Below are 15,391 nucleotides of genomic sequence, written 5' to 3'. Positions count from 1 at the left end.
AATAAAATCAATCGATGTCTGTTTCAAACTTCATTTTGACTCCTTCTGTAATTTGGGAAACTGAAACTGATTTTTTCGAGGCACGTCACCATTAAAACCCTTTAACTGCCGATGTCGGCATATCCCGACATGAGCATTTTCGATTTCTTTGCCGATGTCGGGATTTGCCGACATGGGCACTTTCCATTTCTTTGCCGATGTCGGGATTTGCCGACATGGGCACTTTCCATTCCTTTGCCGCAAAATTTAACACTTCTACAAAGATTTTGTATTAGATGGTTTGAAATGAAAAAAGATAATAGTTAAAAGCTTTTCTATGTTGAAAACTAACTACTACAATGTTCAACTCGAAATTATAGTCCTTGGCTGATACTTCATATATAACATTCAGAAAATGAAGTCAAAATCGCTACCTTTTGCCCATGTCGGCATATGCCGACATCTGGCAAATAGGTCGAACCTTCTTTTTTCCCCGTGACAAATAGGTCGAACCTTCTTTTTTTCCCATTGCAAATATGTCGAACCTTAAAAAATACGAACGGCAGTTAAAGGGTTAAATGCAATTTTCTCGGCTTTGGCTGAAGCAAAATAGGCTATGTTTGGGTTCGATATCTTTTCAGCGTACTACTTTTTTCATTAAGGAAATTTGGCTGGGCAGTACTCCGGCAGTACTGAAAATTTTAATACTATTATTCACTGATAATGACAATAATTTTAGCATTAAAATATCTTGAAAATAATTTATTTTTGCGTAAAAAATTTTATTTTATAAATTTTATAGGTTCTTAGGATTTGGATAAATTGATAAAATAGAATTTAAAAGCTTTTTACAATCAAATATTTACATAAATGCAAGATTCATTTTAACCAGAATGTAGAGATCCACATGTGCATATGTCACATGACCATACGCAAGTTTATAGCCCTGAAATTGTCGTCGATCCCCCCCAAAAAAGTAACCTCTCCAAATTAAATTACAAAATTACTTTACTCTCCCCTCCCAGTCATTTACATAAGGTTTATATAAGGTTCCTATGCGACAAATTCTAGAAACAGCCTTGTGTGTTGTATATATCCATGACGAGACAAGTTATAGATCGACATCCAACTGCGACCTTGACTAAACTTTATGCCAGTTTATGTCATATCCCACCACCTCCTACAGGGTAATCCATATCTCGTTTGGTTAACAATACATATTGTCTATGCCTCTGGTTCCGCTTCTGTATTCCGCGAATCAAGCACGCTGCCATTGTAATACAACCTAGAGATAAAGCAGCATACAATGTCACTATCATTGCAAACTTTTTACTATATTTTGAACGCCCTCGAAAATAGGGTGCAATGTTTATAACTTCCAAAATCATATTCGAAGTTGTGTTATTTGTGGTATTGTTCCCATTGTTTTCTAGAGTGAAATCTCCGTTCAGTGATACTGTTGGTGAAATGTTATCCAAAGTGTTCTCAAGTGTTTTGAAAGTTTCGTTTTGACCGAGTTTAAAAGACAATGTTGTCGTAGGAGCGACTGTTGGTCGGTTTTGACGAGTTCTTGCAGGTTCGATGAACGTCAGATTAGCAACTGGGACTGCCATGTTTTTCCAAGAATTCGTTTTCTTCTTATGATGTGTCTTTTTACGAATCACTGATGGTGAGAAACGCCCTTCAATGTCGTAAACGAACAAAAGGAGACCCAAAAGGGTCAAAATTAAACGCATAATGTCAACCTTCACTCTTCAAATTCTCGATACAAAACCTCTATAGCAAATCTTCATTGTTATAAAAAACTCAAACAAAGCAAAAGCAAATTTTCTAGAACATTTAAAACCTCGTTGATCAAGTGTTTGATATTTTACTTACTTTCTGTATTCCATTTTCGAAACTGATGAAACAATGTTTTTACGCATGCGCGTAGCTTTTGTTTCCCATGTTGAAGATTAATAACGGTAGACAAATTATTAAACAACTGAAAGAAAACACTTTGTTCATATAGCTTAAAAAAATCTAACAAAAGACGATACTTGAAATTTCTACCACATATTGGAGATGAAAAATTATTAAAGGATCGTTAAAGGACTCCTACCATTTCGCTTGCACAGCCTTTTTAAACAAAAGAAAAAACTACTTTCTTCCCCTCCCGCGTCTCGCGAATATAAATTTTGGGAAATTCTTTTGTTTATTCTGCTTCTTTAATCACAAAAATCATCAAAGTTGATCACGGCAAAGTAGCGAAAAATTGCCCAAATCAGGCGTCAGTTTGAGCGGACTCAATCATAATATGGGAGTTCTTTACCAGTTGGCTGGATTCTTAACCATTTTTCCAAATTCTTAACCAGTTGGCGACGAGTTCTTTAGCAGTTTTTAACGTGAAATCTGCTCAGTAACTTGAGCTCCGACTGAGTTTGAATTTGAAAACTTAAGACTTCAACCACTGGGCGAAAGTTTATCCTCAGTCTCTCATTGATATTTTCACGCTCTACTAAAGTCTAAACAACTTTTAAACAAACGTTTGTCCGCCATTGACTATATTACCAGCCTTTATAATTAGCGATGGGTAGAAAATGCAGGGTAAACATAAAAAGTTGTTAATGGTTTAAAATATTTCGTATTTTCTTTATACTGCATAATGGCCATAATGGGTTCTAGAAGTATAAACTGCATCATATTTACAACTTCTCAGTTTATCTATAGAAAAATCAATCGTAATTCCAATCTTTTGATTTTGTTTACCCTTTCGCTTGAAATTCTTGAAATGTTTCAATTATAAAGCTATTAAGTTCAATTTAGCTCCACTGATTCTACGAGGGCGTTATACTTAAATACTGCTTCCATTTTGTTGCTACACTTGGATCCTACTTTAATTGTCCTCCAAATAAAGGGGTTTTTTGAAAGTTCTGTAGGGTAAAATAGTATAGAAGCTCTATTTTCAAGTTTTTTGTTGCCCAGCAGCAGACTCCTTCTTTTGTTTGTTGAGGCGTAACATTTGATGGTACGTTAGGAAGATTAACAGATCCATGAATTCGACAAACGTCAGCAAACTTGCACCCAACATCAAACCGAACTCGCCTCCAATATCACCTGTATATAGAAGATGATGGTGAATGTAGTTTAAATTAAGTATGCGCTGTTTGGATAGCAAGCCAGGTGCAGCATTGACCAATGTTTTACCTAAGTTTCCATTTCCGCTTCTATTGGCACTCTCAGACGGAAAAAAAGATCCGAACTCCGGTTGGCTAAAGAAATGTACTTCAGAAAATGAAGCAGTCTTTTAGTTGGAGATGAACTACTACTATACGTACCTACAATTTACTTCTACTTATACTATAGCCAGAAAAGAAAGTGAATGTTAGTTCTGAAAGTCGTATTGTTATAGTTTTGGATTCATTTTGAATGCCACCCTTTGCTGCTTTAGAACAGTCCTAAATGGTCAATTGAAATTTTGAGACCAGCACTGCACTTACCAAGAAAATGATAGAATGTGAATGTCTGTTGCTGTTGGTTCACTGTCAACTTCATTTCAGGATAGAAAAACAATGCTCGTATCATATTTTCCCTATAACAGCGAGTGAATATGATTTATAAGCATTAGCATTATCAGGAGCGGTCAAAGCATATTTTTCAGAAAAATGAGCTAGAATCCTAAGCAACGCCAGGTCTAGCCCGAAAATTAGAGCTGTTTATAAAAAAAGTTATATTCATAAACCACTACTTACTCTATATAAAGATCCAATTCATCAGTTCCTTTCAATTCTTCATAAATCTTCGCCAGATGCGACGAATTCTTCCCTTTTCGCGCTGCATTGTTTAACAAAATGGTAGGCATCATGCCTTGCGGTGCATTATGGAGAAATCGGGTATCTGTCTTCTCCGTTTTGAATGACGTCACTTTGCAGTCGATGGGGCATTCATCTATCAAATCTAGCTGACTGATTTGTTCTAGAAAAGAAAAGCAAAGTTTGTTAGCTCATTTGTTGAAATTTAAACGATTGGATGAGTGCTTTCACCTAGTGGGGATAACAATCTTCTTCAAATTTCCCTTGGGAATTCAAAATTGCTTATTGGGTAGTGTTAGATAGCACTTTGTTCCAAATCGTTTTCCATTAAGATGATATTGTTTTGGAGTTTGCTAATTGGGATGAGATTCATGGTTTTCTTTTTCTTTCGAGTATTATTTTTTGCCTCAAATTTACCGATGTGGAGATTCTTTACACTTAGTCTCTGGCGGTTACTCAGTAAGCCTATCAAATAGGGTTACCACCGGGGCCGAAATTTTTGCCAAATTTTCCAGTGGGCTGGGGTCCCAACTGGTCTGTGACACAGGGATGTCTATATGAGTTTCTTTCATGACTTTTGTTTGAATCCATTGAGGTTTCTATAATTTTCGTATAACTTTCAAAAAAATAAAAACAACAAGCAACATGCTGAATGGACCTACCTGATGATGAAAGTTAGATAGCAATGCGAAAAGAAAAATGAAAAAAATCAGTCAAAAAATATAGCGTTTAGCGAAAATGCATAACGCAATAAATTCATCATTGATTGTTGATGGGGAGGAGAGGGAAGGGTTGTAGGGTAAAAATAAATAAAAAGTTCTGGTCGCAAAAATTAGTTTTATAAACAATTGAATCATGCTTGATGGTGAGCATTGTTATGAATAATGTTTTTGTGTGAAAAACATAGAAATACAAGGAAAAAATCTAATGAAAATTTGCTAAAAAAGGCGATTTCCGGCATTTTTAACCGGAAAATTTTTTTCCTCAAAAATCGAGCTCGGCCATTTTTTGAGCATTGCGAATACGCATTTTTCTGCAAAGAAATCAGTAAAAACTATGGATGAAAATTCAAGAAAATGTCAAAAAAAACGGTTTTTCCAGCATATTTCCAGTATTTTCGGCCAGAAAAAAGTTTTTCGAAAATCGGGCTCCGTCACTTTTTAGGTATTGTCATTTTACATCAGTGTGCGAAATTTCATAAAAAAAATATAAAGTACAGCTCGAGAAATTCAAAAAATACTGTCTTTCCAGCGAAAATAGGTTGTTCCGGCGATTTTTAAACAGTTCCGGTGTCACACAAAAATTTAACTCCCCTAAATAATGACTCCCCAGTCATAATAAACTAGTAAATAGTGACCCCCCACCTCAAAATAAACTAGTAAATGAAGACTCCCTAGAGTTGCTATTTCCTAGGAAATCTTGACCCCCTTTGGTTTAAAATGACTCCCCTCTATTATCTACCTTAAGGTGGAGTCCTGGAAATTCGCCTTTTTTGACTTAGAATGCTTTTAATAAGCTTTTTCTGCTTTTGCTTTTGAGAAATTCATCTCGACTTACTCACAGAGTCACTAGAATCAATAAATGATCCCATTACTAGGTGATTTCTGTTTCAAAATGTATCTGAGATAAAAACTCTGTTGTGCAGGTGCGGTGGTTATCATTTTTCTTGCCTGGAGGGTGCCAATTTTCTTCATTAGGAAACTTTTGCCTGCGTACCTAGATTTATCTAATGAGGTGGGGTTTGTTGTACTTTTGGACTCAGTTTGAATTGACAACGCACGTCCTCATTTACCTTCATTTGATGTCATATGTATTGAGAAGACACCCTGCCACAGATTTTTGCAAACAGCCAACTACAGTTCGGTCAACGCCCGGGGGGGGGGGGGGGATAAGGCAAGTGAAGGGTACGGGTATGTGCCGCCCTTAAGGGTGCCTTTTTTAATCCCGCTAAGGGTCGTAAAAATCACAAAATTTAATTTCAGCCCCCCTAAGGGTTTTAAAAACAGCGAAACCCAATTTCTTGACCTTGAAAAGCCTAAATTTCAAGCACAAAAGCGCACAAAACTCCCTGTGAGTGTCACAAAATTCAAGAATAATCGATTTTTCCTCCATTGCAGTCCCTCTAAGGGTCGGTTTTAGTCCCTCTAAACCTCTAAGGGCCCATCCACCAAAAGTCGGGCTATAGAGCACGTGTCGGGAGGGAAATTCTCATTTTTGAAAGCACTGATATATGAGCATAGTGTCCTCCCCCCCTTTATAAAGGGGGGGGGGCAATTTTCCAATTTTGAATGGGTGAGGGGGGAAAATGAAAATTTGAATAGTAAAGGGGGGAAAAAAAGAGGGGAGAAAACATCAATAAATTTGGTGGGGGAAGTATGAAATCACTTCAACTTTATCTCAGCAACCAAGGTCAGTCCACATGGTGATTAGATCATGATTGAAAAATTAACCAATTTTCGTTCTATTTTGTCTAGTATTCTTTTTGCAGCAAAATTTTACGTTTGTGTCAAGTTGAAATTTGAGAAATTTATACGGGTATATGGGGGCAACTGATATTTTCAGAATTTTCTGGGGGGAAAGCAAAAAAGAAGAGGGGGGGGGGACTAAAAAACCGAAAAGTCATAGGGGGAAAAAAAAGAGGGGGAAGATTTAAAAAAATTAAGAATTTGGTGGGGGGGACAAACCCTGGAGGACACTATGATGAGGAAGGGGTGTAGCATGCTTTTGAAAACTGAAAATTGGGCTATAATTACCAGGACTCCACCTAAAGGGAACTTATTTTGGCGGGAACTAATTTTGGCGTGCAGCAAAAATTCTAAAAAATTTATAATTTTGGCGGGAAATAACTTTGGCGAATGACGGCGTAAATCTGTTTTATTTTGCCTTATTTTAAGCAATTTTGATGAGTTTCAGGTGTCATTTAAGCAATAATAACAAAAAATTTAATTTTGGAGGGAACTAATTTTGGCGAATTTTGTCCGCCAAATCCGCCAAAGTTATTTCAAATTCATTTGGCTAATCCAGGGCTAACTCTACAGACCCCCGTAAAAGAAATACTCCATCTGAGGGAAGCATTTCCTTCAAGAATTTTTAGATTTGGCCCAAAATTTGTATACTTAAGACCTGCCGTATACTTTTGTAAGATCATGTCACAAAATACTGACGAGAAGCGGGATGAAGAATAAACGTTTAAACTTCGTGTCTACCGAAAATTACCTGAAAATTTGTTCTGCGGAATACCATACATTCTGATAAATGAAAGAATTTCGGCAAAAGATGGGTGTCGACGACGAAAATCAGCTCTGCAAAAAATTCTTATTTCACAGCCTTGAGCGAGAAAAGTAACGAATTAGCAAAATTTGGCATCTTAAGGGCTCTGACCATAGTCCAAAAATTGATTTTGGTATTTGAACATAAAAGTTATATTTCAGGTTCCTTAACACTTTTAACAACGAATTGCCTTTATAAATTGCTTTTTAATAGAATCCCTTAAGAGTAATTAAGAATTTAATTGCAAAAATGACGTTATGAACTTTATAAAGATGTTAATAATATGTTGCATCACCCTCTTTTACAAAAAGTGCTTAATTTTAATGGGTAATTAACTTTTTTGTTTCAAAATTTCTTTACACTGTCCGCAAAGAATTGAACTATTTCAAATTTTGCGGAAAATTTTTCTAAAAAGATGTGTCAGAAATTATGACTGTTTTTTTAAGCAAAATCCAGATGAAAAATTGATGAAAAACCACTATTTTGAAGATTTTGAGACAAAGAAGCATTTACAAAAATTTTCCGCAAAAATTTTTATTGTTCGGTAAAAGATGCACCATCTTCTGCGAAAATTTTTTCAAAATGTTTTTTCTTCGCCGAAACTAAGCTCTTCAAAGTTGAAATACTCTTCCTCGCAAAAGTCTTCATTTTCTTCTTCATCAAATGTTTTCAATGCAATTTTTGAATTTTCAGATTCAGGAATAGTTTGTCTAACAGAAAATGTATAATATGCCATAGTTTTGTTGGTTCAGAGATTTGGGAAAAGAGGATAAGAATCGCCGCTGCCGCTCGCTGTTTTCTCATTGTTGATCATTGAATTCGGCGTCGTCTGAAGTCGCTAGGCTAGGGAACAACTTGGCCAAGAAGGTACTGCGAAAAAAATGGCGTTATGTGCAGTATTATAACAGTTCAAGAAAAACTGTCTGAATTTACTCCTTTGGAGGGGTTTCCTACTTATATAAACAACTGAAAAGCAAATAACGATCTTTTGGGGTTTCCACTGACAAAAAAATCTGCTGTTGCATGCTTTATTTTTTGAGAAAAAGATGGCGGAAGCAGGCATGCTAAAATTTGATGTGAAATGGGACCTTTTTATTTTTAGCTAGTTTGCCTTACTGGAAAGTCTTTCAGAGTCAAAATAAAGTGGTTTGGGTTGGAAAAAGGTTGTAGGTGACTAGCCTAGCTTTGGTTTTTATTGGCACCTTCTAGATCTTTTTGGCACATCCTTCAAAGATAGCTGAAAAATTATATGAAAAAGTGTATTTTTTGTTTGTTAAGTTGAATAAAATGAATTTTTTTGTGTTGCCAACATAATTTTTATGGGTAGCAGTAAGGTTGATTAAGTGACAACCTATAGCTTAGTTTTACATGGCACATATCCTCAAACTTTCTTAGCATTTTGATTGAAGATGGGCAAAATCGTCTAAAAATGTATATTTTTTTCCTAGTTTTAGATGAAAAAATAATGTTTTCCTAGCAAAACTTACTTGCTGGCAATGGATTTTAGATTTGGTAAGTACGCTAAATTATCCTTGATGCCTTTTTAGCTTCTACTGAACTGAGGAAAAACATTTTTTTGGGGTTGAAATCTCAAGTTTTTGTACTGTATGTAACAGAAAATTGCAATCAAAGTTCTAATATTTTTACTTATGTAATTTATAAAACTATGACTCTGACCGGTTTGGCTCTGACCGGTTAGTAGATTTGCTCTGACCGGTTAGTAGATTGGCTCTGACCAGTTAATATAATAGATTGGCTCTGACCGGTTAATAGATTGTCCAGTTATATAAGATTTATTTCACCGGTTTTTGTCAGTGGTCGGTGATTTGTTGTTTGTGTTCTGTATTTGTTCATGATAATGATAGCTTGCTGCAAAGATCCTAATTCCCATTTTCATTATTATATACTTTCAGGTTAGTTACCATCATACTGTCCAATAACCTAGATCCATGAATTATTTTGTACCTTCACGTGGTTGGTATACAATGAGAATTGGCTTAAAATTTGTCTGAATTTGTCACGTACAAGGCTCAATATCTTTGTAAACACCAACAAATTCTGCTAATAAGATGGATGAGTGGAAACCATATTTAACTCAATGGAAACAACAATGGAATAATTCTATCAAATTGATTATGTGCATTATGTGTACCTAACAATCTTGGATGTTTTTTGGATTCAAATTTTTCCCTGTAAACTGAATATCAATTTGTATCATATAAATCCTCTCTGGAAAGTACATCTTGATTTGATTTTGATATGTAATGGCTGTAATTACCAATGAAAATGAGTTCTTATGTGTATATAATGTATGTAGTATATGGAATTTATTTTTTAATGGCAACTGAATTTCGATACCAAAACATGCTGCATTATGTACAAATAATGTCTTTTTTCTGATGACATTGATGATGTTTTGGTTTGTTTGCAATTGGATTGAGGGCTTTTTATCCCTGTTTTACCAGGATTTCCTGCTTGATTACGCAAATGGTCCCAAACAAGACACCAGAATGCGGGTAGACTACAATTACAAGATATGAACCAACCATAGAGACATCAAAATGCTTTAATAGAAATTCCAGTTTGGACACTGAACTATTTTCATGCATCACATTATATAATTATTCATCTTCAGTCTGGTTATATTTATGCTCTTTTTCTCTAAAATTTCATTTGAAAGGGTAAACTGCTTTTTATCTTTGAGTCACACCTCTATTGGAATTAGTGAGACCCCCTAAATCCAAGAGTGTTTCACAATATATATGTTTATTTTCCAAAGTGCTTTTAGTGAGAAAAAATCAAGTCAAAGTTTTTTTATTGTAATTAATTTTCTTGCAATTATTTAAGTAACTTTTTGGAAGCAATAAGACAAATAAAATTGACAATTAGAATCAAATTGGTCCAGAAATTTAACCAGTTTATTATAATTTTTTGTTATTACAAAACGCGACCAAATAAAGATTTTCGTATAATTTTTGTTAATGTATTCTTTTGTGTACTACTGTTTTGTATTATATTGCTATGATTTTTCGCTTTGTTGTGTAAACTTCAAAAAGTTCTTACAAAAAAATTCATGATATTTTTGATTTCTTGTCATTGATATCATGAATTGCCATTGTTTCAGTCCTGTTTATTTTCCTTCCCTTCTCCTTCCTTTCTCCTTCATTGTTTTAATATTCAACCAAGCTAGCTCTTTTTATGTTTATATGATTGTCAAACACTTTAGCCCGAGAAGTAATGAAAAACTATTCGTTTTACCAGCTTCTTTTTGTGTTTGAATGCAATAAATTTTAAATTCTTTACTAGTAGTTATTTCTATTTCTACAAAAAAATATGTGACATCGGTTCGAGCATTCCTTGAGGAAAGTATTTTGGCTAAAACTGAAAGTTTTTGGCTCGACTAACACTGTATCCGCCCTGTCCAAAATGAAAAATGCTTATAAAAAAATACCAAAATACCCGATATTAAAAATATTTTTATTTCACTTTCGATATCAACCACGGCTGCCATTTTTTGTTTGTACTTCTAGTCTTGTGCGCATAGTATAATCAAGCGCTCCGATTGGTTCAGAACTAAAACAATCGATCGGGCGCAGATATTTCAATAGAACAAAAGGCTCCCTAGCCTATATTTCTATAGCTGAATAGCGCAATTCTTATCCTCTTTTCCCAAATCTCTGGTTGGTTACATCAGTCAGAAAACAGATTTTAAACACGGCAATTATAAAAAATTCACTATGGTCAGAGCCCTTAAAGCAATTCCCAAGAGGTTTACGGGGAGTCATTATTTACTAAGGGAGTCAATATTTCCTAGGAAATTTCTACTCTAGGGGAGTCATTATTTCCTAGTTTATTTTAACCAGGGGGGTCAACATTTACAGGGAGTTAAAATAATCCGCTACACCGGCTTCAAAAATCAATTTTATTGAAAATTGAAACATGCTTGATGGTGGGCATTGCTATTAATAATGTTTTTGAATGAAAAAACAACCAATTATAAGGAAAAAGTCCAATGAAAATCCAGAAAAACGGCGATTTCCGGCATGTTTCCGGCATCTTCGGCCGGAAAAAAACTTTTCTCAAAATTCGGACTCAGCCATGTTTTGAGCATTGATAATACGCATCTTTGAGCAAAAAATCAGAAAAAAGTAATGATAAAATCTCGAGGCATCGGCCGGAAAATCTTCTTTCTCGAAAATCGGGCTCCGTCACATTTTGGGCATTGCCATTTTGCATCATTGTGCCAAAAATCAGAAAAAACTAATGAGCCAATCCTGAGAAAAGCTGGTAACAGACGGACGAACGGACAGACGAACGGACATGGGTTAATTTAAAGGACCTCCACCGGGGTACCCGGAGGTAGGTCCAAAAATATTGTTTGTAAATACCTTTGAAAGGTTGAGTACAGTTTAGTTGTTGTTGGAGTGAACAGAACGGTAAACCATTGTCTAAAATTGAACGTGAAAAAGTTTATCATACAGTAACCTGTCCTTTTGGAACAACCCAATATTTTCGACTAAGACATACATAGTAGTTAATTCAAAAGGCTATCGATTTACAAAGGGTGTTGTAAGATTCTAATCCCCGGAAAAAGACTAATACTCTGGCTAGTTAAAAAAGAGCTTCGGAAAATAAGTTCGTTTTTTATTCAACATAAAACATTTTCCTTACCTTTAGAAAAAAACCCTTTATAATTTTCGGACGGTTATCCTGAGAAAAATAGCGGAAACATCCCGGAAAAGTGAGTGGAATATTAGTCCGGGAAGAGGAATTTTAAGCAAAACGACGGTAATGTTGAAATTCACCAGTCTCAGACCAATTAGCTATGGCCAAGTGGTCGAAAGCATCAGTGTTTAAAACCAAGGGTTCGAGGTTGAATCCCCACCCCTTCCAGTGTTCTGTTCAGTTCAAAGATAGCCAAGCCTCTTGACCGTGAAAACAATCGAAAGACCGCCTAAAAGTCCTAGATTACCGGGCTATCTATCTATCTATTTATCAAACCAACCTGGCATATAGAGCTCTCTGCATCCACATGCTTCACCTGTTCGATCAGTAATGACTTCAAGGAAACAATTCTTTTGATTGTACACGTTCGAATATTTTAGTGGTTTACTGCCACATCGAGTGGCAACAGGAGGTGGTAAGTTGATAGTCTGAAAGAAAGAAGTAATTTTTGCATAGTTTTAATATTTTGCTAAAATAGAAGGCATTGCCACAGATCCTATGGACGTATATATTTAGCGTTGAGACTTGCAATATTGTGTACCCTGTAATTTGCAAACGATTGAGTTTCTTACTGACCTTTTGTAAACGAATAAGCGCATGGTTCTGAAGTTCGCTCGAATTTTGGAGTCTCGTTAATGATGGCCCTAGCCAAAGAACTTGTTTGAGTTGAGGAGACATTCGAAGTATCGAGTTTTTGAGACTCTTCTCAAACTTAAAGATCGCTTCAAAATACCTCTGTTCGTTGCATCTGGATAAACGATTTGAATCCGGGCGCCAATAAGAATCCTGTTTGAAAAACTGGTGTTTCATTTTGATCATGTAAAATGACACGAATTCCACTAAACGCTTCCATCAGGACTGATCCTGGTAGATTTAAGTCAAACAGTAACTCATATCCATATCCGATTCCATTGTGGTTGACATTCAAGATGGGGTGATCTTCGTGACCAGAGTTGATGGTAAAACACAATTCACCATGTTGTGAGATGTACCTGGCAGAATGAAAGTTTGAGTTTGAAATTCATGTTCAAGTTAGTAACGAGTTTATGTATCGGGAGATATCGAGGACGATGGTAAGCGAAGTCGATGCAAAATAAAGTCGATATTTGATATACGGCTCTATATTGTCTTTGCTCACCTAATATACACGGACCTTAAACGGACGACAGTATGTTGGTGATTTTGAAGACTTTGCTTTATACCGTCTCCTTCGACTTATATATAAAATTGCTATAAAAAGTAGGCTGAGATTTTTACACGTAAAACTTATTAAGGACTGACATTCATAATGCTTAGATGTTGAACAATGGCTGCGGATTCTGTTAACTGAAGATGTCTAGTCCTGTATTTGAAATTCAGAGTTTATTGTCGTCTCCACGCTAATCTTCAATGAATCTTCGTTAGAAACGTCTACACTTTGGTTTATACTGCCTGCAATCGCTACGCAGCTTTTGGATTAATGATTAGGGAAAGTAAAGGATTATCGATAAGAGTGGGGCTCTATTTTTAGTCTTAGATAGTGAGCAGTAAAAGCAGTAAATTTAACTACAATACATGTTTTTTTATAAGCATACAAAAATTTGAAAACAGACTCGGAGATGCTTAGGTAAAATGCTTGTAAAGATGCTCATATCTCATTCAAAATTTCGAAAATCCGGAACATACATTTTATATGCTTATAAGTACAATGCTTATAAAAGAAACATGTAGTGATAGAATTCAAGAGCGTATCTTGACAACCTGAATGTTTGAGCAACTTACCTTGTAAAATTATGCGGACCACAATCTCTGTGTGCTCTCATTGGGTGATCAGTGTCCTGCTTAATATAATCACAATCAGGCGCCAATTCATCTATATCATACGCATGTGCGTAAATTGCATCATGCAGGTCCTGTCCTGATACATCGTACCCTGGGTTTGTCCAATTACTGAATAGTGGTAGCCCACTTGTTTCTTGAATCTTGTGTAGAATTGATGTGTTAAAGTTCTCTAGTTTGTATGGGTTCACAGGGCAAAAACTGATAGCCGGGAAAATCAGATTCGGAACAAAAATCGTGTTGCTTAAAGTTGAAATAGGATAAGTAAAGTAGCGGTGTACACCATCGTTCAGTTTAACCAAGAAATATACTGCACCAAAAATCATCAGTAAGGCCCATATTACACGTCGAACTATAAACGTCTCCGTACACACGTAACAAAAACCGTGTAGAGTTGACGTTTCAACATATCGCTTGAAAATCTGTTTAATGGTTAATCTTTCAGCGACCAATTTAGCCATACGTTCTTTCAAAGCTAAGCGTTCACGTATACTGACTCTTTCCTTAGCTTTATCAGCTCTATCCTTAAGAACACCTGTCAGTTTCTGTGTAGCATGCATAGCATATGCCGCGTTTGCTAAACTGTCAAGTTTCCTCGGCGCTGGTGTCTCGGTACTAATTTCTTCCATTGGTACACTTTCAGTATTATTGCTCTGGTCACCAAAGTTTTGTCGAGCTCTTAATTTTCCCCATCCGCTCGAGGTTAGTTTGGGTTGTGTTGGTTTATCACTCGCCATATCGTTCAATTCAAAGTTCACCTGTTTCGGTTTATCATTTGCGGTGGCATTCTGATCTCTCAATTTTTGCCACGGACTGACTTTCTTTGGTAAGCTACCATTTTGATTTTCGTTTCCATTACCAACAACATCAACACGTTTCTCAGGCTCTTTTGGTGTTGCAACTGGTGCCGATAGTCTTAATCTTGCCCATTTACTAGCTACAGGCCGCGGTACCGCCGTCGATGGGCTATCAGTAGGTTTCACTGGGCTTGATGTAGATCCATGGTCTATCGGCTTAGAACCAATTTCCTGTACAGGTGTACTTGGCCTTTCACCGCTGCCTTCACTATCATCATCGTTTTCATCAATCAAACTTGCTCTTTCTTCTTGGTTCCCTTGTTCCTTCTTCAAAAACAAAAGTGGTGATTTCCTCAAAGGGGAAGGAGATCTTTTCACGAGAGGTGATGATGCTCGATGTTTCGGTGACAAATGCTGGTCAATCTCCTCTTTATCTTCATCGAACTGGAGAATGTCATCATCAGAATCAGCCTCACTTTCAACCAGACTTCTTCGTTCTTCCTTATCTTCGTTCATTAATCTTCGATGTGATAAAGGCGTCAAACGTTTCTCATTCACATCCTCGCCATCGTCACCTCCTCCTCCATGGTGAAGCGCCTTTTTCCACATGGAAGACATTGCTATTCTTGTTTTTATCTACCTATAAAGTTCAATCCATTAGAAAAAAAACACATTAATAATTTCTAGTCCTGGACGTTATGCATGACCAAGTGCAAGAACTTGCCTAATTGTTAAAACAGAAGTAGAAGAGGGTTGGCTCATAAAATTTGCATCAAAACGCACTAAAATGGCGAACGCCAAAAATTGCAACCTTTTCGTCATAAATTTTGAATACACTTCTTTATCTAGCTACACTCTCATCGTGTTGTTGAATGTACCACGTGTATAATATCTTTACAGCTCTGTCTTCTTTTGCCCGTTGTTTGTCAATCAACTCTTGATTAAACCGATAAAATGTCAAATAAAACTGATATATTCAAATCAATCATGTCAACCATCATAAACTTTTTC

At 36.0% G+C, this 15,391-nt stretch overlaps 1 protein-coding gene across 1 annotated transcript; it reads right to left on the bottom strand.

Moving 5' to 3' along the window:
- Positions 1-2,589: 2,589 nt before the first annotated feature.
- LOC136808729 (acid-sensing ion channel 2-like) lies at positions 2,590-15,021 on the bottom strand. Its single transcript, XM_067065271.1, has 7 exons — positions 13,527-15,021; positions 12,499-12,757; positions 12,046-12,193; positions 11,429-11,488; positions 3,711-3,933; positions 3,459-3,550; positions 2,590-3,075 (listed from the first exon to the last, which is right to left on the bottom strand). Exons 1-7 carry the CDS (start codon positions 14,996-14,998, stop codon positions 2,924-2,926), a joined length of 2,406 nt encoding a protein of 801 aa, XP_066921372.1. The 5' UTR covers positions 14,999-15,021; the 3' UTR covers positions 2,590-2,923.
- Between the last annotated feature and the right edge of the window lie 370 nt (positions 15,022-15,391).

This window comes from Clytia hemisphaerica, unplaced genomic scaffold, assembly GCF_902728285.1.
Source record: "Clytia hemisphaerica strain Z4C2 unplaced genomic scaffold, Clytia hemisphaerica genome assembly, whole genome shotgun sequence".
In the NCBI taxonomy this organism is placed as follows: domain Eukaryota; kingdom Metazoa; phylum Cnidaria; class Hydrozoa; order Leptothecata; family Clytiidae; genus Clytia; species Clytia hemisphaerica.
The sequence above is the reverse complement of the archived record's forward strand: the minus strand, read 5'-3'. Positions and strand labels throughout refer to the sequence as shown.

Excerpts from the sequence above, each read along its gene's own strand:
- LOC136808729 (XM_067065271.1), bottom strand. The coding sequence starts at position 14,998 with ATGTCTTCCATGTGGAAAAAGGCGCTTCACCATGGAGGAGGAGGTGAC. Across the intron at positions 11,489-12,045 it reads CAGAGAGCTCTATATGCCAG|ACAATGGTTTACCGTTCTGT; the intron begins GTTGGTTTGATA and ends GTTCAATTTTAG. Across the intron at positions 3,934-11,428 it reads CTGTACTCAACCTTTCAAAG|AACAAATCAGTCAGCTAGAT; the intron begins GTATTTACAAAC and ends TTTCTTTTCTAG.